Source organism: Terrapene carolina, unplaced genomic scaffold (genome assembly GCF_002925995.2).
Source record: "Terrapene carolina triunguis isolate 2854851 unplaced genomic scaffold, T_m_triunguis-2.0 Scaffold238, whole genome shotgun sequence".
In the NCBI taxonomy this organism is placed as follows: Eukaryota; Metazoa; Chordata; order Testudines; family Emydidae; genus Terrapene; species Terrapene triunguis.
In genome coordinates, this window is record NW_020664589.1 from 8,608,220 (window position 1) to 8,635,754 (window position 27,535).

Here is a 27,535-nt window from a genome sequence, read left to right on the forward strand (position 1 = left end):
GACAAGGGAAAGTGCATCATTCTCTGATGCTGCCTGTCAGGATGCTTCAAACTCCTTTTTGCTGTATTTTGCATCATGATGATTTAAAGTAAGATAAGGGTTTCCAGTGGGGTGTGGGGGTGTGTGTGTGTGTGTGGGGGGGGGGGGGTACATCTCAACCTTGGATTCTGCAGACATGGGATCAAAAAAGCCTCCAGCAGCTGAGACCTCTCCCTTGTCACAAAACTCAGTACCTGGCACTTTCGGGTGTATTATACTTCAGAGTTCTTTTTTTATAATGGGTTTGTGTGTGGGAGGGCTCTTAAGAAGCTGAATATTTCGGTCACACCTGGTCACCCGTTGAATCTCCTAGCCGTTGGCTCTGTAGCCCTTCTCCCCTGCTTTTGTCTCTTCCCTCTACATTTCTCCTGGAACATCCTCCAATGTTAAATGTGAGTCCAGGGCCCAGCTTCTGTTCAGAGCCCCGGCACAGCCCTTAGTTGAATTTCCATATGTTTCTAGTGTGCAATACTCTGGAGCCCTCTAGTGTTGGGAGCACCCCAGACACAAGCACTTGCCAGGCCATGCAACAATTCAGCTAGAAAGATATCTGCTGCCTGCACTGAGAGCCTCTTTGCCCTCTGCTCCAGCAGGGGGCTTTCAGCTGAGAGACTTCATGCTGAGGGTTCCCCCCAGCAGCACCTCTCTCTGCCGAAGGCCTCCTGCAGGAGCAGAGGGCGCAGAGAGGCTCTCAGCCCCGGCAGGTGGCAGCATAAGACGCAAACCCATTGATAAGACACAGGTGATCTTTAAGCCCAGTTTAATAGTCTCTTAATTTGTTGATTAAAGAATTTTCCCAAACACTCGTGGCTCCTGTGAGGAGCCACGGCTCATAGTTTGGGAATCACTGATTTAGAGCAGCGACTCCATTGCCAGTAGAATCGCCACCACTGTTGATTTAGGGACGTAAGCAGGGCCGGCTCCAGGCACCAGCCGAGCAAGCTGGTGCTTGGGGCGGCAGATTGAACGAGGCGGCATTCCGCCAATCCTAGGGCCGCACGGCCGCTTTTTTTTTTTTTGTTCCGTTCCGGCCGCCCTGTAGGAGGCGGCGGCACGGAGGACGGGAGCGCCCTGCGGCAAGCCCGGCAGGGCAGTCCTCGTCCTTCCCTCCCTGCCGACCAGAGCGGAGCCCTCGCGGTAGGCGGTGCAGCGGGAGGGGCCGTGTGGCAGCGCCCCGCTGTAGCCCTGGCCGCCCCCCTTCTCTCTCTCTCTCTCTCTCCCGCCCCCCCCTCGCCCTCCCCCCCCACTAGCTGGTCCCCCTGCACCCGCGGTCCGGCCGCGCCTCAGGTGTTTTTTGTTTTTTGTTTTTGCTTAGGGCAGCCAAAAAGCCAGAGCCGGCCCTGGACGTAAGTCTAAGGGAGAAGGTCCAGAGCACCCTCTTCCTCCCTGTCCCTATAAAAGCTGATTTGGGAAGGCGAACTTTAATTGACACATTCGCTATTTAGCAAAACTCCAAAGATCTGTTTCTCTAGCAAGTGACTGTCTCCTCTAGCTGACCATGAAGTTTTAGAAATCAAGTATTTGAGCTGTGTCTGAATGTTCCAATTCTCGGATTTCTTGGAGAAAGGAATTGTATTTGTATTGCAACCCGCATAAGCTAGTTTCGTGTCTCCAAGCATGTCCTGCTTTGTTCCTCCAGCTTGCCTTGGGCATCTGCAGGCCCTGGCAGGCCCTGAAACTCATTCATTTTCTCTCTTGTAACATTGATTATTGTGCGTAGGAGAGAGCAGTGCTACGTACTGCATACAGAACATTCCTCGGGAACTGATTCGTGTGGTTCAACAGTAGGAATACCGCTCTGCTACACCTTCAGGGAGCCCTGGAATGAAATTATGGGGATCTCATCTTCCTGTTTAGTCCTGATTGGTATCTCTGAAGAGTCTTTATGCTCTTATTTTGCCAGTCATTGCTCGTTAATACCCCGCCTGTAATGAGAAGTGAGATCAAGGGGTTATTGCAAAGGTCTGTGCGTTAGACTCCTGAGTTCTGTTCCCAATCCTGCCACAGATTTCTTGTGATCTTGGACAAGTTGCATAACTGCCATGCTTGTTTAGTCATCTGTGAAATGTGTGTAATGCTCACCTACTTCCAGAGGTATCATTAGGCTTAATGTTCAAAAGTGCTTTCAGATCCTGGGATGAAAGAATGCTAGGACTGTAAGTGGGTCTAAGGTTTAATCCTGCCTTTTCCCATCTCCCCTGAACTCTGTACATAATCTAGTTTGTGTGGAAATGAAATGAACCTGGTGTACACATCTGCTGGAGCTGTGCATTAGTCAAGTGGGCTTTAGATAGGGCTTTTGACAGGTAAATCGATTGTGCAAGAGCTTTCAAATGATCACCTATAGGAAGCTAGCATGGCGTTTCCACCTGGGATCTTGCATATTGTGTTGATGACAGGCAAATAAGTTCTGTTGCCAGTACACTGATTTCTGAGTATTGAAATGGCAACCCCCGTGCTCAATGTGTTCATGACCTGTCGGAATCCTTGTGTGATATTTACCAAATCTAGCCTTCAGGCATGGTACTGGCTTTTCCCCTTCATTATAGGGTTTCAAATTCTATTGACACTTGGCTCAGGGCGTGCTGGTGGTATGTAGAGCTGAAGGTAAAACATCCGTGGGGATATTGGTTACGGTGCACCCTGTACAGGCTGGATTCAACCCCTTGCCTAGTTTGTTCTCATTCAGTTCAGGAATGCAGGGTGCCCTTCCCTGAAGCTTTGGTAGCAGTCTGGTTATAATGCATCTGAATGGTGGTTGTTCTGTTGGGTGTGGGTGTGTGAGTGGGTGGTGGTCCTGAGAGGGCGCGTGCAGAACAATGATGTCACATCAGACCTAGACATTTGATTCAGTATTAGAAATGCATGACATCACCTTGGCTTGAGATAAAAGGGCTTTGTTCCTGATTGGCAGGCAGACATGGTCTGAATCTTAAGACTAGCTTGTGCCCCGAGGATTGGAGGAGAGCATTTAGGATATAGGGTATTACTGCTACAGTGTAATGCACTGTGTGTAACAGTCTGCAGACGGAGGGATCTGGATGAAAAAGATCCTTGTTTGACCAGGGGGTCTAAAATCGTTGTCTAGAAGCGGTCTCATTAACCAGTACAGTTATGCTGAATAACCTCAGATGTTGGGTGTACTGTGTGGCACAAGACTGAAGTGCCTTTTAATCACTTGATGGATGGGCATATGGTAGAACCAGAAATGCTGTTTGTGTTTAGTACAAACACTAATGACTTATTTTCTAGGCTGTGGGATGTCTGCAGTGGGCAGGCGTTCTCCTGAGGAGACTTGGCTATAGCCTTTGCCACCTCATCCCCACCACCACCCTTAGCACCAATCAGTGCTGCCCTGAACATAGGCTGCAAAGGGACATGAAGCACCCTTCCAGGAGCACCACTGCATACCCCTAGAGCCACTAGATAGGGTTAATTCTGGCTGGTGCGGCTTTTGCAGAGTACATCATAGTGCATGTGAGAAGTGCTGAATTTACGGTTCTAAGAAGTGAAGCCATCTGTCCACACCAATGCCCTTCTGCCTTGTTGTGGAGGGACCACGTGCTGGATTGCGAGAGAGCACTTCATTCTTCCTGCCCTTTTCATTCTTGGTCTCTCTGAGGGTGTCAAGTATAATTTGAATGTAGACTCCAGACTACTAAAAACTATATTGAAATCGCCAACTCATTGCACATAGACCATTGAACTGTTGTCAGTTGTAATGACTTGCCATAACAAACATGCCCTGGACTTGAACTAGTAGCTTGAAAGGGAGAGACTCCCATCCAGTTACCAATGCCATGGGGGTATCTATTCATTCTCTCTACACCCAGGGACCTTGAGCATCTTGTGATGTTTCTCATCACCTCCCTTCCTCTAATATTGAGCATTCTCTAGTGCTAGTCAGTTGCTGAAATTGTTATTGTGATAGCTGGGCACAGGGCTATTCCAGTGCGTGCAACACGGGGAGCGTTCATTGCTGGAAGGGAAGGACTTGCAATTAGTGCCAGTCCTTTTTAAAGCTTTGTTTACAGCATCAAATCCTATTCAAGCTTCCCCTCCCCTCACCCCCACTAAAAAGGCAAATGGCTGTGAGAAATCGTGCTTGTGTGTACTTGTCCCATTCCCTTGGGATGTTAGGAAAATTCTGAAAGTTTTCCTGGTGACTGACTGACTGACACTGCTGATGTAGAGTGTGGGAGTTGGAGCGGTGTAGTAGTTACAGCACTTTTGAGACCCAGATTTCATTTCTGCCTAGAGAGAAGGACTTCATAGAATATCAGGGTTGGAAGGGACTTCAGGAGGTCATCTAGTCCAACCCCCTGCTCAAGGCAGGACCAACCCCAACTAAATCATCCCAGCCAGGGCTTTGTCAAGCCTGACCTTAAAAACCTCTAAGGATGGAGATTCCACCACCTCCCTAGGTAACACATTCCAGTGCTTCACCACCCTCCTAGTGAAATAGTGTTTCCTAATATCCAACCTAGACCTCCCCCACTGCAACTTGAGACCATTGCTCCTTGTTCAGTCATCTGCCACCACTGAGAACAGCCGAGCTCCATCCTCTTTGGAACCCCCCTTCAGGTAGTTGAAGGCTGCTATCAAATCCCCCCTCATTCTTCTCTTCTGCAGACTAAACAAGCCCAGTTCCCTCAGCCTCTCCTCCTAAGTCATGTGCCCCAGCCCCCTGATCATTTTCGTTGTCCTCCGCTGAACTCTCTCCAGTTTGTCCACATCCTTTCTGTAGTGGGGGGCCCAAAACTGGACACAATACTCCAGATGTGGCCTCACCAGTGCCTAATAGAGGGGAATAATCACTTCCCTTGATCTGCTGGCAATGCTCCTACTAATGCAGCCCAATATGCCGTTAGCCTTCTTAGCAACAAGGACACACTGTTGACTCATATCCAGCTTCTTGTCCACTGTAATTCCTAGGTCCTTTTCTGCAGAACTACTGCTTAGCCACTCGGTCCCTAGCCTGTAGTGGTGCATGGGATTCTTCCTTCCTAATGCAGGACTCTGCACTTGTCCTTGTTGAACCTCATCAGATTTCTTTTGGCCCAATCCTCCAATTTGTCTAGGTCCCTCTGTATCCTATCCCTACCCTCCAGTGTATCTACCTTTCCCCCCAGCTTAGTGTCACCTGCGAACTTGATGAGGGTGCAATTCATCCTGATCATTAATGAAGATATTGAACAAAACCGGCCTCAGGACCAACCCCTGGGGCACTCCGCTTGATACCGTCTGCCAACTACATGTTGATCACTACCTGTTGAGCCCGATGATCTAGCCAGCTTTCTATCCACCTTTATAGGCCTTTCATCCAATCCATACTTTTTTAACTTGCTGGCAAGAATCCTGTGGGAGACTTGGTCTGTCTCAGAGTGGAGAGAGAGAGATCAGTTTTTACAGAGCACCTGTCATTGGTTTAGATGTGGGGAAAACAGGTCATTATAAGGTTTCTTCCTTACTACTTTCTTCTAAAACCTATGGTATTGGACCAAATGGACCACTAATGGGAGGAGTTCCTGTGACTTAATGGCCATTCCCATGTTATAATAATTAGCGCCATAATGCGACACACAGTGGGAGCTAGGTTTCACCCCAGAAGTAGTTGCCTTTCGTTCATGATTGCCCATGGGCTCAGAAGTACAGTTTATAAAGCAAGTTAAACTTTCATATAACCATAACCAAGCAATCATATTATAAATCACAGATTAACCACGTCACAATCCTTTCTCACTAATTCACTGTTTGTACAATTTTGAAGCCAAAGGGCAGGATTTTTTTCCACATTTTTGTCTCCTTTTGTTCATCACTTTTGAGAGTTACGTATATTTGTATCCAATTCCAGGCTCTAGAATGTGTGGAAAACCTCTTTCATTTTTATGCCTGGTGTTTAACACACACAATCCCCTGACCTGCTGATTCTTTCTTCAATTCCCTGTTGAAATAGAGAGGGGTTCACTACCTTCTCTTCAGTGACATAAATGGGTGTGAAGGAGACTTGATCACTTAAGTCTAGTGCTTTAGACACACTTGCAGGCACTCTCTGTTAAATGAGGCTTATTAATTTAAGAGGTTTATTCCATAATCTGATTTGTTCCTTTGGGTTTTGCTAGAATCACGTGTTCAGAATCTTTGCTGTCAATGCTGTACTGGACTTCTCAAAAGTTGATGCTTTGGGGAGAGACCTGCTACTAAATTAGCCTTTCATTAAATCTTTTTTTAGATCTTCCGTACCTCAGTCTGCAGCCCAAGCAGTCCACCAAGTTTTGGCTACAGTTGCTACAAATCAAGCCAAGCAGGTATCTCTTGATATTTATCTTTTACCTATTAAGCACTATGCCGGGCAGATGCTATACCACTCTCTGTTTCAGCTGCTGTTGAATAGGTTGTCTTGCAGTCCCTTTCCACAATCTCTACCCTGCATTCCTTTCAAACCACTGCTTAATCTGTGACCCTGACTGGATAGTGCCAGACATATCTGTATTATGTCTCTTAACTCTGCTGCTTTCGTATTGTTTTTGAAAATAGCTTGCGGGCTGCAAGTGGCCATGGTCTTACTGCCGCATCAGGGCTGTCTAGTCAGTCTGAAACGAACAATGAGGGAGATAGTGTTAACTGAGTTAACGGACATTCCGAGTTGATGCAAAAACAGAGGCTGGTGGGGAAATCAGGGGAAAGAATAATTTTCTGCATCCAGTATTTTCCATAAAACCTTTCCTACTGGGAGATTAGATACTGTAACAGGTTAATGGTCATCCACATCCCAAAATATTAACATTGTCAGTCTTTGTTCAATAGAGCCTCAGAACTGCATTAACAGAGGTTTGCTGGGCTAGATTGGAGACTCATTAAGAGTTGAGTATGGACTCTCTATTGAGTTTTGTAGAGCTATGTGTGGGCTCACAATTGTAATAGGAAGGGGAATACTGCAGATTAGGACAGGATGCATTGCTAGTGTTGGCAGGTGCTTTGGCCAGCTTCTCCTAGTTTTAGCTAGATATAGTGCTCCTTTCCTTTTTTGGACACCAAATCCACCTCAAAATTACACGGAGTAACTTTAAAAAAAAAAAAAAATGGGGAGGGGGGATTCATTATATGCTCAGGCATTGACAGCTCGGGCATTGAAGTAATATTTACATTAAGTGGTGTTTGTATTTTTAGGGGTCTCTAACCAGCTCACTTAAGGCACAGTCTTCACCTGTATCTGCATCCATACCATGTACCATCACTACTACAGCTGGTCAAATATCAGCTGGCAACAAAATCTCAGGTCAGTTGTCATTTCTGTTGAGATGGAAACAAGAATGGGAGAAGGCCCGTCCTTCATAGCACAGGGGGGGAAAAATCAAGACACTGATTCAACTTCTGTTGACTGGCCTCTTACTATTTCAGTCTAGAGCAGGGGTGGGCAAACTGGATGAGGACATTGCATGCAGGGCCATGAATGTAGGGCTGGGGCAGGGGGTTGGGGTGCAGGAGGGAGCATGGGGTGTGGGAGGGGGTGCGGTGTGCAGGAAAGGGCTCAGGGCAGGGGGTTGGGGTGCAGCAGGGGGTGCGGTGTGTGTGGCAGGGGGCTCAGGGCAGGGAGTTGGGGAGGTGGTGCAGGAGAGGTTCGGGGTGCGGGCGCTGGTCCGGTGCTACTTACCTTGAGTGGCTCCGGGGTGGCAGCGGTGCACAGCGGGGCTAAGGCAGGCTCCCTGCCTGCCCTGGCCCTGTGCCGTGACGCTCCGGGAAGCGACTGGCACCACATCCCTGCGGCCCCTGGGGGACGGGAGCCAGAGGGCTCCATGCGCTGCCCTTGCCTGCAGGTACCTCTCCTGAAGCTCCCATTGTCCGCAGTTCCACATTCATGGCCAATGGGAGCTGCAGGGGGCTGTGCCTACCGGTTAAGGAGCCCTCTGCTCCGCCCCTTCCCCCCCCTGCCCCCCCGGGGCAGCAGAGATGTGGTGCTGGCCGCTTCTGGGAGCAGCATGGGGCCCGCAGCACCACAGGGGTGGCAATCCCGCGGGTCGGATCCAAAGCCCTGACGGGCCGGATCTGGCCCGCAGGCCGTGGTTTGCTCACCCCGGTCTAGAGAGAGAGAGAGTTTTAAAAGTAATGGTACAAAAGATAAATGGAACAGCTGCTCAAAACTCAACCCATCCACATGGTTTTTGTCTAAAATTCTGCCTTGAAAAAGTTCCTTTTTCATTCTGGAATCAAGGTGACTACACTTAATATTTAGCTTGTGTGTTCCCTTTAATTGTAAATATTTGAAGTATCTGAACTGGACACTGGTGTGTTTAAAAAATCAGTTAAAACGGAAGCCTGTTTAGGGCTTGAAAGTGCGGTATGCTCAGCTGCACTCTGGGATTTTCACTGCACTGTAGCAGCGTCCACACGAGATGATTTTGTGGCAAGCTGGTGCACTGTAGATTCACACCCTGGCTTGCCATGCAGTAACTTACTATGTAGGCAAGCTCTTAGATTGTGTAAAGGACTTCCACTGAAGTGCGAAAATGACATCCTTGTCTAGAGGTAACAGTAATATTGTCCCCTATTAATTTCTGAATTTGTGGGTATTAACCAGAATAACCCATGTTAGGCAGTTGATAAGTTACCTATCTTAAGGGCTACTGCAGACCTCCTTACAATTATCAACTATACCAATAGTTTGAAATATGATCAAGAATATACACAAGAATGTTTCAGAGATCAGTGTTAATTTCTACTGAGACCATGCAGAGTTTGGAATTGCCCACGTATCTTTATACAATAGTTGTTTGCTGCCTTCAAAGAGAAGATACACATGAATGGACTTTGTGGTTCCATGTCTAAGGCCTGGCCTACACTACAAACTTAGGTCGACATAAGCCATGTTAAGTCGATCTAATAAAGTGTGTGTCTACGCTACCAAGCCCCTTCCGCCGCTAAGTGGCCTGTAAAGTCGACTTCTCTACTCCACCTCCGCGAGAGGTGTAGTGCTTGATTTGACATCCATAGGTTGACATGGGGATAGTGTAGACACTGCGTTGTGTAATTCGAATGAATTGGCCTCCAGAAGGTGTCCCACAGTGCTCTGCTGTGATCACTTTGGAGAGCACTTTCAACTCCACTGCACGTCAGCCAGGTACACAGGAAACAGCCGCTCCCCTGTTAAAGCCCCAGGAACTTTTGATTTTTCATTTCCTGTTTGATCAGCGTGGAGAGCTCGCCAGCACAGCTGATCATGGAGACTCAAGGCCGCAAACACCCTCCTGCATGGAGTACACAGGAGGTGTTGGATCTTATTGCTGTGTGGGGAGAAGAGTCTGTACAGGCAGAGCTCCGATCCAGCAGAAGAAACGCTGACATCTGTCAAGATCATACGGGGCATAGGGGAGATTGTGCAGGGCATGGGGGAGAAGGACTACACCAGGGACACACAGCAGTGCCACATGAAAATAAAGAAGCTTCGGCAAGTGTACCAGAAGACAAGGGAGGCAAACAGTCATTCTGGTTCTGCCCCACAGACATGCCGCTTTTATGAGGAGCTGCATGCAATTCTCGGCAGTGACCCCATCACTACCCCAAAACGCTCCGTAGATACCTCCCAAGAGCCCTGGGCGTCCTCGAGCAACAACAAGGAGGACATTGTTGAGGAGGACAAGAATGTGAGGCAGGCAAGTGGAGGATCCATTCTCCCCGACAGCCAAGAATTGTTATTAACCCTGGAGCCCATCCCTACACAGGACCAGTTAGCTGCGGAGCATGATGCTGGGAAAGGCACCTCTGGTGAGTACACATTTCCAATCAAACTCTAGGGGTTACATCCTATTCTTTTTTATGTTTAATTGGAACAAAAAAGTAGGTGTAATGGGTATCGGTGGCCACTCCAGCTATGCAGAGGGTGCTGTCCGAAAAAGACTCTTTATGTGCATGGGGATGGCCCGGGAATCTAGAAAGCTTTCATGGAGGTACTCTGCAATCCTTTGCAGAAGGTTTCTGGGAAGGGCTGCCTTATTTCGTCCACCACGGTAGGACGCTTTCCCATGCCACTCGAGTATTAACTCTGCTGTCATCATTGCAGCACACAGCATTGCAGCATAAGGACCAGTTCTGTATCCAGATGCTTGCAGAATCTGCTCCTTTGCCTCCTCTGTTACCCTAAGGAGAGTGATATCGCACAGGCTCACCTAGAGGAAACGGGAAGTTTTCAATGCTAGCCCTTAAACCGCAAACAATTCAACTAGTAATCCACCCCCCGTTTAGTGAAATATGGGTGTCACAACCACACTTGCCCAAACGTGCCGTGGTTGTGATTGGAAGGGATCACTGTGTGTTGCAAGCAGCATTGAAAAAAAGGGAGGGGGGTGACTTCCTGTTTGTCTCCCTTCCCGCCCCCCGACCCGTAAAATAGTTTGTAAATAGCCAAACTATTTGGGGGGCTTTACCCTGGTGCCTGTCCTCAAGCACCATCCAGGTTGCTAGGGGGAAAGGGGGCTTTTCTCAAGTTCCAACCTGTGATCCCAAGGATGTCTTCACAAAAGCAGCAGCACAAGACCTCTCGCCCATGCCTCATGGCCTTACTCACCATGAATGGAGCAACAAACAGTCTCTTGCAATAGCCAGCGGTTGTGATTACATTGTGGCTGGCAGGGAAGTGTATTCAAGGGTGTAGTTTTATTTAAAAAAAAAAAAAAAACCACCAGAAACGATGCACGCACTGTCCATGCTACCCTTGTGCATTGCATTCCTTGCAGCTGAAACCTTGTCCATTGGCGCATCCTCCACACCGGGGCAGAGACTTTTCCAGATTAGAAGGCAGAAAAAAGAAGACTCGGGAGGACATGTTCAATAAGTTAATGCGCGCCTCCGAGCATGACAAGACAGAGCTCAGAGCATGGAGGATTACACTGTCCGAGAACCTAGACATGGACGGGGAGGACAGAAGAGCATGCAGGGGAAAAGAGCGTGCCACGCAGGAAGAGATGCTGCGGATTATGAAGGAGCAATCAGACATGTTGAGGCGTCTGGTTGAGGTTCAAGAAAGGCAACTGGATGCTAGAGTCCCTCTACAGCCTATGCTGAACCTGCTGCCATCATCGCCCAGTTCTACATCCTCCTCCCCCAAACGTCCTATGAGGCGGGGTGCGGGGAGGAGAGGGACGTTTGGTATCCCTTGCACTCAACATCAGGGGAGGGTACAAGGACCAAAAGGCGCCCATTCCCACACCTTTGATTGTTATTGCAGTGCATCTGTAAACAAGCTTTCCTTGTTTCTCCCCAGTGTTATCAGCTCTTTTGCCTCAGGTTCTTTCTTTTCTTTGCAGTCTGGGTGTTTGTGTGCATAATAAAACTTAACGGATAGCGGAGAAAAGGCTCTTTATTCATTCAATATGTGGGGGTGGAGTTTACAGGGGAGAAAATGCAATGGAGGGGACAGTTTGGTAAGGAACAACACAGATAAGTGTCACATTACGCTGGCTCATTGCTGAAACTTGATTTCAAAGCCTCACAGAGATGCAGAGCCCTTCGATGTGTTCTTATTGCCCTGGTGTGTGGCTGCTCAAAATTGGCTGTCAAGTGATCTGCCTCAACCCCCCCATCTGGGTGAAAACTTTTCTCCCTTTATTTCACAGATATTATGGAGCACACAGCAGGCAGCAATAACAATGGGGATATTGCTTTCACTAATATCTAACCTAGTAAGCAAACACCACCAGCAACCTTTTAAACATCCAAAGGCATATTCCACCACCATTCTGCACTTGCTCAGCCTATGGTTGAACTGGTCCTTACTGGTGTCCAGGCTGCTGGTGTGCAGCTTCATGAGCCATGGGAGTGAGGGGTAGGCTGGGTCTCCCAGGATCACGATTGGCATTTTAATATCCCCAATGATTATTTTGCAATCTGGAAAGAAAGTCCCTGCTTTCAGCTTTCTGAACAGAGCTGTGTTCCTAAAGATGCGCGCATCGCGCACCTTTCCCGACCATCCCATGTTGATGTTGGTGAAACAGCCCCTGTGATCCACCAGCACTTGCAACACCATTGAGAAGTATCCCTTTCGGTTTATATACTCTTTGGCAAGGTGGTCTGGTGCCGAGATAGGGATATGCATTCCATCTATCACCCCACCACAGTTAGGGAACCCCATCACGTCAAAACCATCCACTATGTCCTGCACGTTGCCCAGAATCACTACCCTTCTTAGTAAAAGTCTGTTAATGACCCTGCAAACTTGGATCACCACAGATCCCACGGTAGATTTACCCACTCCAAATTGATGCCCCACTGACCGACAGCAATCTGGCATTGCAAGCTTTCACAGAACTGTTGCCACTTGCTTCTCCACTGTCAGAGCAGCTATCATTTTAGTATTGCTGCGCTTCAGGACTGGGGAATGCTCTTCACACAGTTCCTGGAAAATGGCCTTACACATTCGAAAGTTCTGCAGCCACGGCTCATCATCCCATAGCTGCATAATGAAGAGGTCCCACCAGTCAGTCCTTGTTTCCCAGGCCCAGAAATGACGTTCAACCGTGTCCAGGTGATGCGTGACTGTTGCCAGCAACTGTAAATTGCTCCGCTCCGTCTTCCAGCAGAGCTGCTTGCGTGGCATCACATTGTTCCATGCGGCGACTCCTGTATTGGCTGTGTAAATACTGCAGGATAAGGCGCGGGGTGTTTGTAATGCTCACAACAACAGTGTACAGCTGAGCGGGGTCCGTGCTTATCGTGCTATGGCATCCGCGCAGGCACCCAGGCTTACGAAAAAAGGCATGAAAAAGGCTTGGTTTGTTTGCTATTGATTTCAGGGAGGGAGGGAGGTAAGTGCATAATAGGAGTCTAATGCCATGTTTCCATAACCACCCATGCCAATGTTTTGGTCCCATAAGCCATTGCAAGCCCAACCCAAAATTCCACTTGGCTACGTGCACTGTGATATAGCTTCCCACAGTACTGTGCTCCGTGCATCAATGTAAGCCAGGCTAGTGAGGATGCACTCCGCCGACCCAGTGAGCACAGTGTGAACACGCAGGATCGACTTGCTTAAATCGGAGGCTCAATGTCAACTTACATAAAGTTGACTTAACTTTGTAGTGTAGACATGGCCTAAGAGTGAAGAAGTGATGGGTAGTAGGTGGGCATTAATCTATTCTACTGTAGCTACCTAGTTCAACCATCCCGTATGGTATGTAGGCTGAAAGAGGAACCTGGCAAGCAGTTGGCACATAGCACTCTGATACCTGGAACTTGGCAGTTCTGGGTTAGTTATTAGAAAATGAGACAAGGTTATTTCGTTGCAAATGGCTTTAAATAGTAGTTGAATGTACTTCAGCATGAATTAATCACTAATCCATTTGACTGCACCGTTGGTTTTCTATGACTTCTGAGGTTTGTGCTCAGATGTGATCAAAGGGACTGTCAAACATTTTCTCCCTCCAGGCTCTTCTGGCTTTTGCAAATCAGTTTGGGGATACTCTAGAGACTGTTAATCAGCGTTGTTTTTCAGTGCACAGCTAAATCATGTCTAGAAATCCATATGAAGGGACTGCTAGAAGAATTATGAAATATGGTGTAGAAAAGGGATTCATGGAGTAGGAAGAAGCAGCTATTGCAGAAAAATCCCCACAATGTTACTTGTCTCCTGCGTTATTCACTTCAACATTGTTTCTGTTGTAAAAATTAGATAAAAGTAAATAACTAGATAAGTGTGTGCATGCTTGCAAAGATTAGGATTAGAGTGAGCCTTCTGTGTGGAGCAAGACATCTTTCTGAAGTTATTCCAGACTAGAATCCCTCTCCGCTCTTCTGTTAATTGTTTCCAGTGACTTCTCAATAGCAGCTCTGGCTTCTCCATTTCCTTGGTGCCAAGAGGATTCAAAATAAGGAGCCATCTTGCTCTTAAGAAATAAAGGTTAAGAGCAGTTAAAACTTGGAGGGGGTTGGGTTTTTTTGTTTGTTTTTGGGAGGGGGTTGGATCTAGGTTCATCAAGTAACAAGAGCCTGTAGCCTCTGAAAAGTCAATATTTAGAAGATCTATCTCTTTTTGTTAAGCAGATCACCTAGTACTCATCCTTTACCGCCATAGACAAGAATACCTCAAACTATAGTATCACTCAAGATTGTTCAGTTACATGTAGCTTGAGAATTCCAAATTAGTGCCCCCTTTTCCCTCTAACAAAATGTAAAATGGGATGGGGCTGAGAAGATTAAGAATTACAGCGATGCTTGTTTGTTTCACTGTATAAAGAAAAGAGGAAATCAGTGGTGGCAGGAGGAGTTGATCTTCATACATGCATTAGATAGCAGTGCTTGAAATGGGTATGGGTTTTTATAAAACCTCTTGCATAAATTTCTGAAATCCATCGCATCGTTGATACTCATGAAATATTCCCTTTAATCCATAAATGTAGGTTGCTTCTTAATCAGAGAATAGAGCTAATAAAAGTAGTCAGGAACCACATTTCACATAACAAAACAATACATTAAAAAAAAACACGAACCTCTTAAAATGTTAGTTGAAAATGTCAGATGTTGAATTTGATAGTACTTTCTCTGTATTTGAACAGTGGTTGTTATGGTGATGGTTTCAGGAGGGAACACTGTCAAGGATCTCTTGGTAGATTTTGTTTGCGCTATAATATTTATTCTCTTATGAGAGAATGTGACCATTAACTTTGCTCCTAGTCAGATACAAATTATTGCTTCAATTTTGTTAAATAATGGTTCAAATGATCTGCAGTCTTGCACTAGTAGCATTAATACTTTTATGTATGTGTCAAATAAAATAAAACTGAAATGCACTTCCTGAGGATATGCTGTTAGAATTTTGCAAGACTTTTGTTTTCTGTTGTGTTTCCAGTTTGTGCAATAGGACACAATATGTGTTTGTGAAATGCTCTTTTCCTTTTGATGCTGCACATGGTCCATCAGATATGTGAGAACTCTGCTGGGCTTGGCCTAAAATATTCTCTAGCTACAGCACATGACATGACAGGCCTATACTTAAGGGGACCTGAAGGTGAAAAGATGATGCACTGGTTTTGTATGTGCTGTTTTCTGCAACTTTTGTTTTTCTTGTAACCCTAGGGCAAGGGACAGCAAAAGCAGTTGCAGCTGTGACCTCTCCTACAGTGACTTCAACTCCAGCGGCTGCTGCCCAGTTTAACCAGATATTTTCATTCTCTTCATTGGGGTCTGTTATGAGCCTTTTTATTTCTGTATGATATATCTAAGTACTATAATGCTGCTACAGCAAATAATATCAGTGAGCTATGTAGCAATGAAAAATAGCTACTGTAATTAATTATAAGAATTTTCTATCAGTATGTGTGTAATTGAAGCTAATGGCTCCAGTCAAGGGCTTGGCAAGGCTTACGTGGTTTGTAGAAGGGCTACATAAGCAAGGTTAGAAGGGCTGTGGGAATTTGGCACAATTTTATTTTGCTGTAAACATTCTCCATCAGGAAAAGTGGATGAGGAATTCTGTTCATAGGTTTTGGGTGGCTGGTTGGCAGCATGGCATTAGCCGGGTTTGAATCCGTTGGGTTGAAATCCAAGGGTTTAATTGAGGTGGTAAATGTGGTAGTGTATTTAGTGGTTAAAGCACCAACCTGATGGTCAGGCAAACTGAATTCACTCTCTGCCTCCCAAACGTGCAGCAGAGACACCACTCTCTACCTATGTGCTTCAGACAAGTGTAGAGTAGAGTGCTCCCCTTTGGAGGGGGGCAGAAGAAAACATGATGGGGGATAGTCACTTCTCTGTGAAGAAGACAGACAAAATGGATCTGGCTTTCTTATCACCTCTTTATCCAGCCAGGACAGAGAAGTAACAGTGGAGCTTTTCCTAGAAGCTAGGACAAGAACATGAGAGAATGAACCTTCAAATCTTCAGCTCCTAGCTGTTGAGAAGGCCTGAAGTTTCCTCTTCCAGAGGCTAAAATTGAGAGGCAGGGGATCTGGGCTAACCTTTGACTATCCTTGTAACCTTTGCTGATAGCTTTTGTTCTCCAGTTAATTTTTCTAACCCTGGGTTATACAGATGTCCATTACAAAAGGGAGGGTGTACACGCTAACAAGGTTCTGATACACACAAGCACTGAAATTTCCATTTATGGCTGGAAATCTGGACAGACAGTCCAGTTTGAACTCACTGAAGTTAAAAAAGACACAACAGCATGAATGCCATATTGTGACTTGAAAAGCAATCCACTCATGGAGGTGACTACAGTCCCAATGCCATCTGGTGATTTCTGTTACATAAGCAATAACACACAGTGAGGCATGTGTTATAATGAGTTAAAAGCACGGTGTTATCACATTATAACCTTTATTCTAAAATGCTTCAAGGATGAGACGAAAAAAACCATTTTATAAACACACACACATTTTTTAAATTTACTTGGCGAAGGCAAGTAAAATAGATATTCTGTGTGTATTTACGCATTCGGGTGAATTTCCTTTTTTTTTTTTTTTTTTTGAAGCAGGTGTAGGGAAGTATTTTAAAACAGAGGTTTGGGAATTCCCTTTCCGAGTTCTGTTGCAGACTGCCACTTCTATGATTTTAGTCTCTTAATCCCCCTTGCCTTAGTTTATTAATCTGTATGTTGGGTATAACACATAAGCATTTTGACTTGTTGCACTCTTCAAAGGACCCAGGTATTTAAACTTTAAAGGAGGAAGTTGAAATTTGAATATAAAAGAGAAAATCAAAAACCCTCTCAAGTTACAGCCCCCTTGTCATAGCCTAGAGTGCATCCGCTGGATGTGGAACCTCTGTGATTGTGCCAGCAGAGTGTAATGAAACAACCCAGACTTTCTCCTAAAGCTGCAGCAGCATCTGTCACAGAGACTCAGGGTGAAGTGGCCAGAATGCTGAAATTCCTGCAGGCTTTTAGGTTCCCCGAAGGATCCCAGACCTCATTATGCTGGCTTTATTATATTTTAATCTAGTTTTAGTTGCATATAGATTTCAAAAATTTCCCTCCTTAAAGTATGTTTGTATTATTAACTGAGTTGTGGAAATAATCTTTTAATGTATATAATGTGGATGGTTTCCTCCTTCATGAGTGGTAGTAAAGAGCATATAATTATCCCATAGTCTCTCTATATAAAATCATTTGGCTTTAAGGTTGTCACTTGATTTTAAATAAATCCATGTGCTTCCTGTAGCTGCTGCTGCCATTAGTCTCTTCCAGATCCATTTTCTGCGAAGTCAACTTATTGTATGGAGCCTTTCCTAACAGTGAATGGAAGAGAGGAGCAAAAACAGCAGAGGGGAGAGGACATGGGAAGATGAAGTGGTCAGAAGGGTCTTGAATTGAACTGATCTTTCTGTCTATAATTTTCTAAGAGCTTTGTCATATGTAGGGAAACAAATGTAAGCCATTCTCCCTGCATGTGTCAATTGCTGTACAGAAGTATTTCCAGTCATAACCGGTTTGCAGGAGGGAAGCAGGGATACATACCCACACGTACACAAATCCTGATTTTGTACACCCCTGTGCTGGGAATCTGGGTTTCACTGGCTGTTAGTCAGTCATGAGGAAGGAAGTATTAATACTATATAAACTAAATATCTTCTGTCCCTTTTTCTTTTTTGTCCCTAGGACTGGGTTTAATTTTGGTGCAGCCACATCCACTGCATCAACACCACCCAGCCTTTCTGCCCCACAAGGTAAATTGTGTGAAGTGTGAAATAACATCTTTTCTATTTCTCCTCTAGATGAATACTTAATGCCTTCTTCATGCATACAATTGTGTTCTGTTGCTGCTTTTTTGTTGTTAAAACTGCAGTAGTGGCAATAATATTGTGTTTTGTATCCATATGCTGGATTAAGCCATGTAATATGCGGGAATCCAGGCCACGTGCCTTTCAATTAAGAGTAAGCAAAATACTTGTTCCCAGGAACATCTAGTGAAGTATTAGCATATGAAAAGGGCAGTATCTGAAATTATTTCCTCTACTATCTTTAATCTGCGGGCTTTAAAATGGCATAGGTATAGGTGGCTGGCTGCCAAGTGCCATCAGCCTTAAGTAGAACGTGTCCATGGTGAGTGATTTGGAACGGTTTATAGCCGCATGCTTCTCAGAAGCTGATGTGAAAAACAGGCAGGCTGCCTCTCCTACTTAATCCTTTGGTAGATAATATTTACCAATAACTACCTGGATGGAAGAACACCTGCTGTATCAGTGTGCAATTATTCCATCTCTTTCAAGGGGGAAGAACTGATTTCATTTAATCTTCAACTTCCAGATCAAGGTCTTACAAATGTGGATAAATAACGGTGGTGAAGGGGGATTGGAAGGTTCAACAGGCCTAATGAACTATTGGTAGTGCTCTGCATTACACATGAGTAATTTCAGTTCCTCATGATACTTTCCCTGGGCCAGCAAGAGTATCCTAGCTTTGGTTAGCTATTGATGGTGGAGATGGGAATTGAGTGAAGAAAATTGGTAAAGACCTTCAAGTTTCACGAGGAAATAAGTCATACTAATTCAATGTCTGTTACTAGTATATATTAATCTGTATCACTTTGACCTTTTAATTTATTTAAAAAAATATGGGTCAATAAGGGCAGAGAAGAGAAATTAGGGCTTCTCAATGGTCCCAAAACTACTTGGTCTTTTTGTTGGCTGATCCCCATGTCAAGTCTCTTACGCTCTGTCTGTCTAAATACCACAAAACTAATAGATAATTTAAGGATATTGTACCATATATGTATGTCCAAAGTAGGCATTTACAGTCAAGGCATATAAATGTGATGAAATATATAAAATATACAATCAGACTGAAAATTTTCTGCATACTAAATTGCACATTCTGATAACTATATATTGAATAAATGTTATTACATTTGGGAGCTTTTCTTCAGTATTTCAAAGATTAGAATAGACTAGATAAAAGTGGCTAATGCTCTCTATATAGCTAAGATTTTATATAAAAAGACTTAATTCTGTAGAAAACTTTGCAACTTCCAGAAAACAGCTTTGTGACCCAACCTTAGCTGAGAACCACTGCTTTAGACTACCAGTTCTTCACTGCATGCCAGAACTTTTTGCTAAGTACATAAAGGGTATAAAAAGTGGTGGTAACTGCAAGATGTACTGTAGTAAAGAGAGTGGGCTTTTTAGTTAGATAATTATAACTGTTGAAAAATGAAGGAAGTAAGAGCACGTAAAATGGCTATAGCCCTATCTTTAATGAAATGGGCCTCAGATATAGCCATTGTTACTCTCATGAAAGCAGGGCTTGAGAAAGTGGCAGGGATAGTTAATCATCTGATAGTCATGAGACTGTAAAGTCTTTGAGGTAGGAGCATTTTCTTCATACCTGTCTGTAAAGCACTCAGCATGCTGGTACTATACAGATGATAAATGAGTGTTGCAACCTGTAACATATTTTAATTCCTTTTATGTCTCTGTAGCAGTGACAGCCCCTGCTAAAGAGTCAAGTCAGCCTGACGCATTTTCACTTGGTGGGGGTACTAAATTTGGAACAGTTCCTGAGAGCTCATTTACCTTTGGGTCCGTCAAGCCAGCCAACGTTTCAGGAGTCTCCATGACGAGTGGCTCTTCTGTAGATGCCACCCAGACGAACAGCAAACCTGCCCCGACTGCCACTTCTGTTTCCTCCACAACCTCTGGCAAACTGGAAGTCCTTCCATCAAAGCCAGGAGATAATTTATTTCAGAGTAATATGGCTGGGGAAACTCTTGGGAGCTTCTCAGGATTAAGGGTTGGTCAAGCAGATGATAACACCAAAGTCAATGTTAAAGCTCCATCTACCAACATTGCTGGTGGACAGCCAACTAAAACATCCACAATACCTTCTGGATTTACCTTTAACAGCCCTCTGCAGTTAGGGAAACCTGTGGAAGCCACTTCAACATTAGTCATGGCCACCAGTACAGCATCCACATCAGTCAGCACAAATACCACAGGCAGCATATTTGGCAATGTCCAGTTAACCAGCACAGGGTCTTCTGGGGTATTTAGTCTTGGAGGATCTTCAGGTGGCGGCAAGCCTGCTTTTTCATTTGGCCTTCCACAAGCAAACAGTATCACAACATCCACCTCTGTACCTGCAACTCTCCCCACTTCAGCATCCCTGTCATTTGGAAATCTTTTGAGTTCAGCGCCAACTGCTGTATCCCCAGCAGCTTCTAGTAATGGTGCAGGGGATGTCAAGCTACCACCTTTGTCTGAAAAGCCACCTGAAGATGAAGTACTAACAACTGTGTCTGCACCTCTAACTTCTCAGCCACAAATACCCCAACCACAATTACAGCTGTCCGATTCTGTTAAAGACGAACCTGCTTTATCTCAGTCTATAGCAGGAGATGCAGATGTTACGGGTCCTAGCACCTCCTTGACTCCTTCCACAGATACAATCTCTACAGCTACCTGTGCTACTGAGTCTAAGGCAGAGGCAGTTCCTCCAGTCTCTACCTCTGCCCCACTGGACCAGAACATTTCAGTGACCACAGCTGCAGCAGATGTTATCGCCCCTTCTGCAGAAATTACAAGCACGTTGGCTACCACCACAGATATTGATACATCTGTTCAAAGCCCAGCTGTAGGTACTTCTGTATTTGGGACTGTTTCTTCAAGTTCCTCAGTGTTCTCTCAGCCTCCAAATTCCAGTTCTTCTTCGGCCTTTAGTCAGCCTGCTGGTGACACAACCACCACCCCTTCCACTCCTGTTTTTGGACAGCTAACAGCAGCTACCACAGCATCTTCTCCATTTGGTCAACACACTGGCAGCACTGTCGCCACCACTGCAGCTACTACTCAGGTAGCTGGCTCAGGATTTGGCGCATCTGCTTTTGGCACAGCAGCTGCAGGTGGCTTTGGTCAACCAGCATTTGGGCAAGCACCAGCCTTTGGACAGCCAGCAAGCAGTTCTTCAACTGGTTTTACCTTCACTCAAACTGGGTTTGGGACAATGCCTGTTTTTGGCCAGCCGTCTTCCTCCACTGCAACTTCAAGCGGTGGGAATGTCTTTGGAGCACCATCTAGCACCAACAGTCCGAGTTCTTTTTCTTTCGGCCAGCCATCTGCCAGCACTGGTGGTGGACTATTCGGGCAAAGCAGTGCTCCAGTTTTTGGGCAGAGTGCTGGCTTTGGACAGGGTGGATCAGTGTTTGGTAACAACGCTACTGCCACCACCACTACATCATCTTCTGGATTCAGCTTCTGTCAAGCTTCAGGTAAGAGCGAGTGGTGATAATGCGGTAGTCTAGTTAGAATACAGCTGTCAGGTTGAGGTAGGTGAGCAGTATTTCCTAGGAAAAACTAGGACTAATTTTGATGCCTTCTGCTGGCAGTGGACATAGCAACTCCAAAGGTGTATGTGAGACCTGCAGTTGGAAGCTAAACATTCTGCTTTAATCCTAATAGTTTCAGTGGAAGCTCTGTTTAAATAAAGAAGTTCCAGTTTAGGTTCCCATTCCTAACTATACCTTGACATGATTCTGAGCAGTGTACTGTGCTGCTCATTGACCAATAATTCAAGTGTTTTGGATTCACTGTAGTCTCAAATTACAAAGAATTAAATGGCTATTTAAGGACTTCAGAGCATTACATTAAACAGAGATCTAAGGTAAGCCTGTAACAGTGAGGAAATTAATACAGCTGAAGAACCCTCTTAAGTGAACTGTATTGCATACATGCAGTCAGAGCATATAGATGTACTGTTACATCAGGAGCTGAGGGACTAAACCAGATACCTTTAGCCACCCCAGAGCAGTGGGTAATGAGGATCTAGTCACCTAGCTAAGTATTCTTTTGCTTTATGAAATGTCTTGCAAATAAACAAGAGGGGAAATGTGGCTTCAGAGTCCCTGCCTGTGCAGATAAATTGAATATTTACACAGGCCAGAACCTTGTTTGCCAGTCTTTCTCTTGTTACCTATGTTACTAAAGCAAATGGCTTTTCTGTTCAGGCAGGGTTATAGCCTTCTGAGAGCCTTGAATGAACGGTGCTAAGTGCAAAGTAATATTAGATAAAATGTATTTCCAATAAAGCTAATTAGACTAATTTAATTATAACAGATGGGAGTGTAGGAGACCTGCCTCTTGCATTAACTATAGTAATAAAGAATACTTAAGTCTGGGGGAAGTGAACTCCTGCTAAAGGAAGGTGCTTCTAATTATAGAAACTGCAAATCTTATTACAAAGTATGTATTTAAGTGAACTGGGAAATGGAGTCGGGAGTTCTTTTTAATCAAAACATTTCATTATCTTTAACTGGAATCTTTAGGTAACAAAGCTCAGATCCTCTCTACACGAGGGAAATCAAAATCCTACAGCATTTGTTCATAGATTGAAGCATTACAGTGACGTTAACAGAAATCCAATCGGAAATTCAGTACTGTTAGCAACAGCCCAAACACTAAAACAGATTTTATTTCCTGTTTGTTTTAAATGGGGGAGAGGGGATAATAATTTTCAAATAAAATGTAAATAACATTTACCATTCATGTGTTGGTATGTACCTAGTCACTCCAGCTCCATTTGGTGATAACCTTTACGGTATTATAAAGTTAAAACTGAAGTATCATTTGGATCTTGAAGTGCATTGCTCCTTTTTACTGGAGTCTCTGTATTACTCTCTTCTGAAGTACTGAATGGCAATCCCTTTTAAATTGTCTGGTACCATAGTATTGCACGAGACGGAATTATATCGGAGCATCTTTTCCCTTTCTTCTTTGGCCAGGTTTTGGTTCCAGCAACACAGGTTCCGTGTTTGGACAGGCAGCCAACACTGGGGGCGCTGTCTTTGGCCAGGTAACTACTATGTGTGTTGTCTCTGTGTACATGGCAGGGCCCTGTACTTGCAAATAGACTGGTCCAAAGAACTTTGGTTGTAGCTAGCAAAATAGAACCTGTTTTGTAGTCAATAAATAAAAACTATCCAAGGCTATATCAGTAATGTTTGATTATTCAGGGATGTACCACTATGGCATCTGAGTGAGAGGACATAGCCTCTGCCCCTTCTGTGGCATGCATGGACTCTTGTGCAAGACAGAACCATTTGAAACAGACAACAGAACAAAACAGTGTGAACAGGTGTCAACACGCATACCATGGACTCATTATGCACCTGCTCCAGGGGAGGGCCGGTGAGCTGTGTATGGAATTGTTGGCTAGGTGCAACAGTGGTAGGCCCTTCAATACTTGCAGGGATTGCACTATGTGGATGAGAGACAAGGTGGCTAGTGTGGATGTGATGCACCACTGCAGCTTGCCCTAGTGTGTCCAACCTGGTGCAAGTTACAACGGTACAATTCTCCAGGGTCAGTAAAGCTTGAGAGAGACCTAAGCAGATGCTGATTTTGTTCAACCTTAGGAGACCACCTTGTTAGCTTCTCATCCCTTTTGTATCACGATTGTGAATAGAAATAGGTCAGTCAAAATCAGCTGCATATAAGTGCTTTTTTTACAGCGACCTATAACGCTTTCTTGCCGGGTGCCCTTTGTGTTTTTTAGCAATCATCCACTTCCAGTGGGAATTTGTTTGGGTCTGGAAGTGGTGGAAGAAGTGGAGGTTTCTTCAGTGGCCTCGGAGGAAAGCCAAGCCAGGATGCAGCCAATAAAAACCCCTTCAGTTCTGCCACTGGAGGATTTGGATCTGCAGCTTCCCAGAGTAAGTAAAGGAAATGAGTATAAAATGTACTGAGCTCCCATCTTGCTTTGGTGGTGGTAGTTTTGTCCTTGGGTAATTTCCATGATAGCATGAAAGACCTACTAAGCAACAGAGGGAAGTGGTTGGAGGGGGATGTGCTGGAAGGGGGGGCGCTGTTCCTTTCCAAAATCTACTTTCCTTTGCAGTTTTGTGCAAAATGAACAGGGAAATATTCCAAATAAACAGCCATGTGCACAGAGAGAAGTCTGAAAACAGCGTGCATATTTTGTAGGGATTTTCAGTACCAAAATATAATTCTTAAAAATTCAGTGCTGTAAGTTCTTACCAGTGAACTTCAACTTTTAAGTTGGGTGTTAAAACCTTGTTTATTTCTCCTCCGCAGTATTTTTTACTTACTGCAGAGTCCCACAGTTACCACTCTATTCTCCTGTGATTTTGATTTCTTGCATTCTTTTGTTGATCTGTCATTTTGTAGCTGGAAACTATGCAAAAATTCTTATTAAAATATTTATTCTTGCTACTAGTGGTAGAGGAGCCAGGAACCTGCCTTTCTCAGGGTATCTTAGCAGTCGTTTTCATATTGATGTGTGATACAAGATATTTAGGAGCCAAGCAGGAGCACTGCACTTAAATACAACAGATGTATTCAATGTATGAATCCACTTACTATTCAGATCCCAGGCAGTGCTGTACAAACATCCCGTCTCTTTTAATCCATAGACTAAAGGTGATACTGGTGATTTTACTTTCAAATCTAGGGATGAGTAAGCAAGGATGGAAAATGAGGTTATCTTGAAAGACTGTGAAGTCCCTTCTGCTTTAGAAAACTGGCATCTCCACTGTTGGGTCAGGAGGCTGGATCTTCTTTTTTTTTTTTTTTTTTAACACAATATGGATGTGCACACCCTTAAGTGCCTCTAACAATTCATAAGCATTTCCAGTACCCGTATAATTACACTCATTCTGGACAAGTGTTCTGGTCCACTTCAAAACATTTCAAAGCTAGTGTAGCTGGGTCACATAGCTGCAGACAGTCCTCCCCCTTTCACCCAACAAGGTTTTGCTTTTCAAATTTAGAGAGAAATTATAGTTCAGATTTTATAAAGAGAGAGAGCGTTTAGTGTCTGAGTAAAAATGAAAAAGGAAACTTGAAAGTGGGAGCTATTGAGTGGAAGTGAGGGATGCTCTGCAACACAGCTTTCTGTGGAGATTTAGTTGGGGCCTGTTAACTACAGTCTAATCTACAGCAAGCCATGCAGCCTTCTGACATGCATATCTACACGCATCTCCAAGTGCTAGCCTCTTCTCTTTTACGGTATTGAGTTCAGCATAGTTTGATTTTTAAGGACCTTCTCCTGACTTGTACTGAAGAGACAAGTTGACATACCCTTCTAAATAGCTCTTACTTTCATAAGCATAAAATGCACAGGTCATTTAATGACCCACTTTTCCCCCAGGGTGACTGCCCATCAAAGTGGAGTTGTTTACTATACAGGCTTGTACATTTTTCAATGCCAAAACCACCTTCTGGTGGAAAGTTCAACTCACACATTGCTGGGTTGTGGTTCTTGAAGTGCTGTGTGTATAGTTTGATTCCTGCCACTGGTTAGCAGGGATAACATTTTTAAAAGCACTTACAGCCACTTTCAGAAGTAACTTAGGTATTTTGAAAGTCAACAGGATGTAGGTTCCTAAGTAACTTTTGAAAACTTGATCTTAATATCCCTTTGGGAAAGGGCAGGAGGAGGGAGGGAGCAAGACCAAAGACTTGTCCTCTTGTTTGAATATTTTACTTCGTAATGTGCTCAGATACTACATGAAGAACACAGTATAAAAATCTAGATAGAGGTTTACAATGGCATGAAATCCAGTCTCATCTAACTTGCATTTCAGATGTTACTCCTTGGAATACAGTTTGGGTGATCTGTGTCCTTTTGCTCCCTCCTTCCACCCTTCTCCCCCCTCCTCCCTGGTCTAAGCAAGATCCTTAGATTTTCCCCATTTAGGTGCAGTAGCATTTTTGACCCATTAAGGAAGCAGTAACACTACTTTACCTGCGAAGGCAAGTCTGTCATTTCAAACACAACCTTGTTAGTACCGCACTGTGTGTGCAGCTGGAGTGGGCACCTTTTTCTCTCTAATGCCAAAGCCAAAATTTATTACCTTCAGGACTTGAGTCCCAATGTGTGTCTCAAATGGAAAGTACGTTAACTTCATTTTATTAATAACAAACTATCAGAAATCTATTTACTAATCAAGCAACTGGTGCATGGGGATTGAGTGAGTAGCGGAGGGAGAGGTGAATTATTTTCACGGCAAGAGGATTTCAATCCACTGATCTGCATAAATCAATAGGAGAACAAATCCTAGTCATACAAATAGCTAAGGATCGTGGGCTTGAGTGTAACTAAGTCAGTAGAAATGAGCAGTGTAATATTGAGACGCCATTTTCCTCCTTCAGATGCATTTCTGTATGCATAAGAAAATATATTAAATCTTTGACACAAAATTTCACAGGCCTTCAGTCACTTTTCACATGCAAGATGAGATATCAAAGAAATGATGAAATCTCAGAATGCATTTAATTCACATGGATGTTTTACAGGGCAACAAATGTAGTTAATGGTGTAAAAAGACGGGGTTTTTTAAACCTATTCAACGTGTTACTCCTGGACAAGCTGTTCTGTCTTGGGGGCTGACTTTAAGCCTGTTCAGAGAGTCATTGCAAGGCATATGCACCCTTTAAGATGCCTTTTAAAGGCCAGTTGTACAGGGGTGATTTTTCATTTCTTTAGGAATCTGCATTGTGTTGGTCATGAAATATCAAAACAGAGAGAATCTCTGGAGGCTACTAAGGATTTAGTAGGCGATTTAGATGTTTGTGTGTATTGAGGAGTGGGAAAAAGCTAATCCGATTCCTCAGAAATTTGCCTCTGGATCTAATAGTTAGTGCCAGGCTCAAATTATTGGCTGTTAGTGTAAAGTTTTGTATTGTCAGGGCTATCGGACTAAAATTGCATTAGTCTGAGTTTTCTGAACTAGCTGGTCTTTATAATTCCCTGTGAAACTGACTATCATGCCCACCAGTCTCCAGAATTGAAAATCAGTTTGGAATACTTGGAGTACCATAACCTTATGCATGTATCTGTTGCAGACTGTTCAGTGGTCTGCATAAGCATGTTAACAAGTACATCTATATTTAAACAAAATTAGAAGCCTTTTTTCTTACCGACTGTACCTTTTACTAAATTAGGAGCTTCGAGTGTCTTTATTCTTTTTCCCTTGTAAATTTGTCCAACAGCTAGCAGGGAAATAGGAGAAGAGGGATCTAGTGGGTAGGCTGGCTGAAAGGGAGCAATGCAGTTGCCAGCAGGTGGAAGTAGGGAGGAGAGGGAAGCAGCCACATTAGCTCTGTAAAGTTGAAAGGACCATTTAAACCCACTTAAAAAGTAATCTGGTCCCTTCGTACCCTTTTAACAGTCCACCAGCATTAAAGGCTGTGGCTAATTGTTTGTCCTGGCAAGTTCATCCATCTCTAACTTTAAAATTAATCTTCATGCTAATGGAAAACAAATAGTTCACCAAAGAAGGACTTAGACCCTTCAGGGTCGTTTGACTACTGAAGCCATAAACTGTGTTCTGTCTCATGGAAGATAAAAACCTCAGGCCCTGTTTAGCCAGTGAGGCTGTAAGAGCACAAGTGCAGCTGCAAGTTAGACTGCAGTGTGTCATGTCAAGAAATCCTGGCTCTTCCTGCCACAATGGCTAAGAATCTTTAGTGTCAGAGGGGTAGCTGTGTTAGTCTGGATCTGTAAAAAGCAACAAAGAGTCCTGTGGCACCTTACAGACTAACAGATGTATTGGAGCAT

General features: G+C 44.4%; 1 protein-coding gene across 1 annotated transcript in view; it reads left to right on the forward strand.

Moving 5' to 3' along the window:
- Nucleotides 1-27,535, forward strand: part of NUP214 (nucleoporin 214) — a 77,712-nt gene that overhangs the window by 38,849 nt on the left and 11,328 nt on the right. The window contains exons 25-31 of the mRNA XM_026657258.2: nucleotides 6,272-6,347; nucleotides 7,210-7,318; nucleotides 15,103-15,208; nucleotides 17,624-17,691; nucleotides 19,443-21,227; nucleotides 22,737-22,807; nucleotides 23,510-23,666. Of these exons, the coding sequence (XP_026513043.1) occupies nucleotides 6,272-6,347; nucleotides 7,210-7,318; nucleotides 15,103-15,208; nucleotides 17,624-17,691; nucleotides 19,443-21,227; nucleotides 22,737-22,807; nucleotides 23,510-23,666 (2,372 nt within the window). The remainder of the gene's footprint in view (nucleotides 1-6,271; nucleotides 6,348-7,209; nucleotides 7,319-15,102; nucleotides 15,209-17,623; nucleotides 17,692-19,442; nucleotides 21,228-22,736; nucleotides 22,808-23,509; nucleotides 23,667-27,535) is intronic.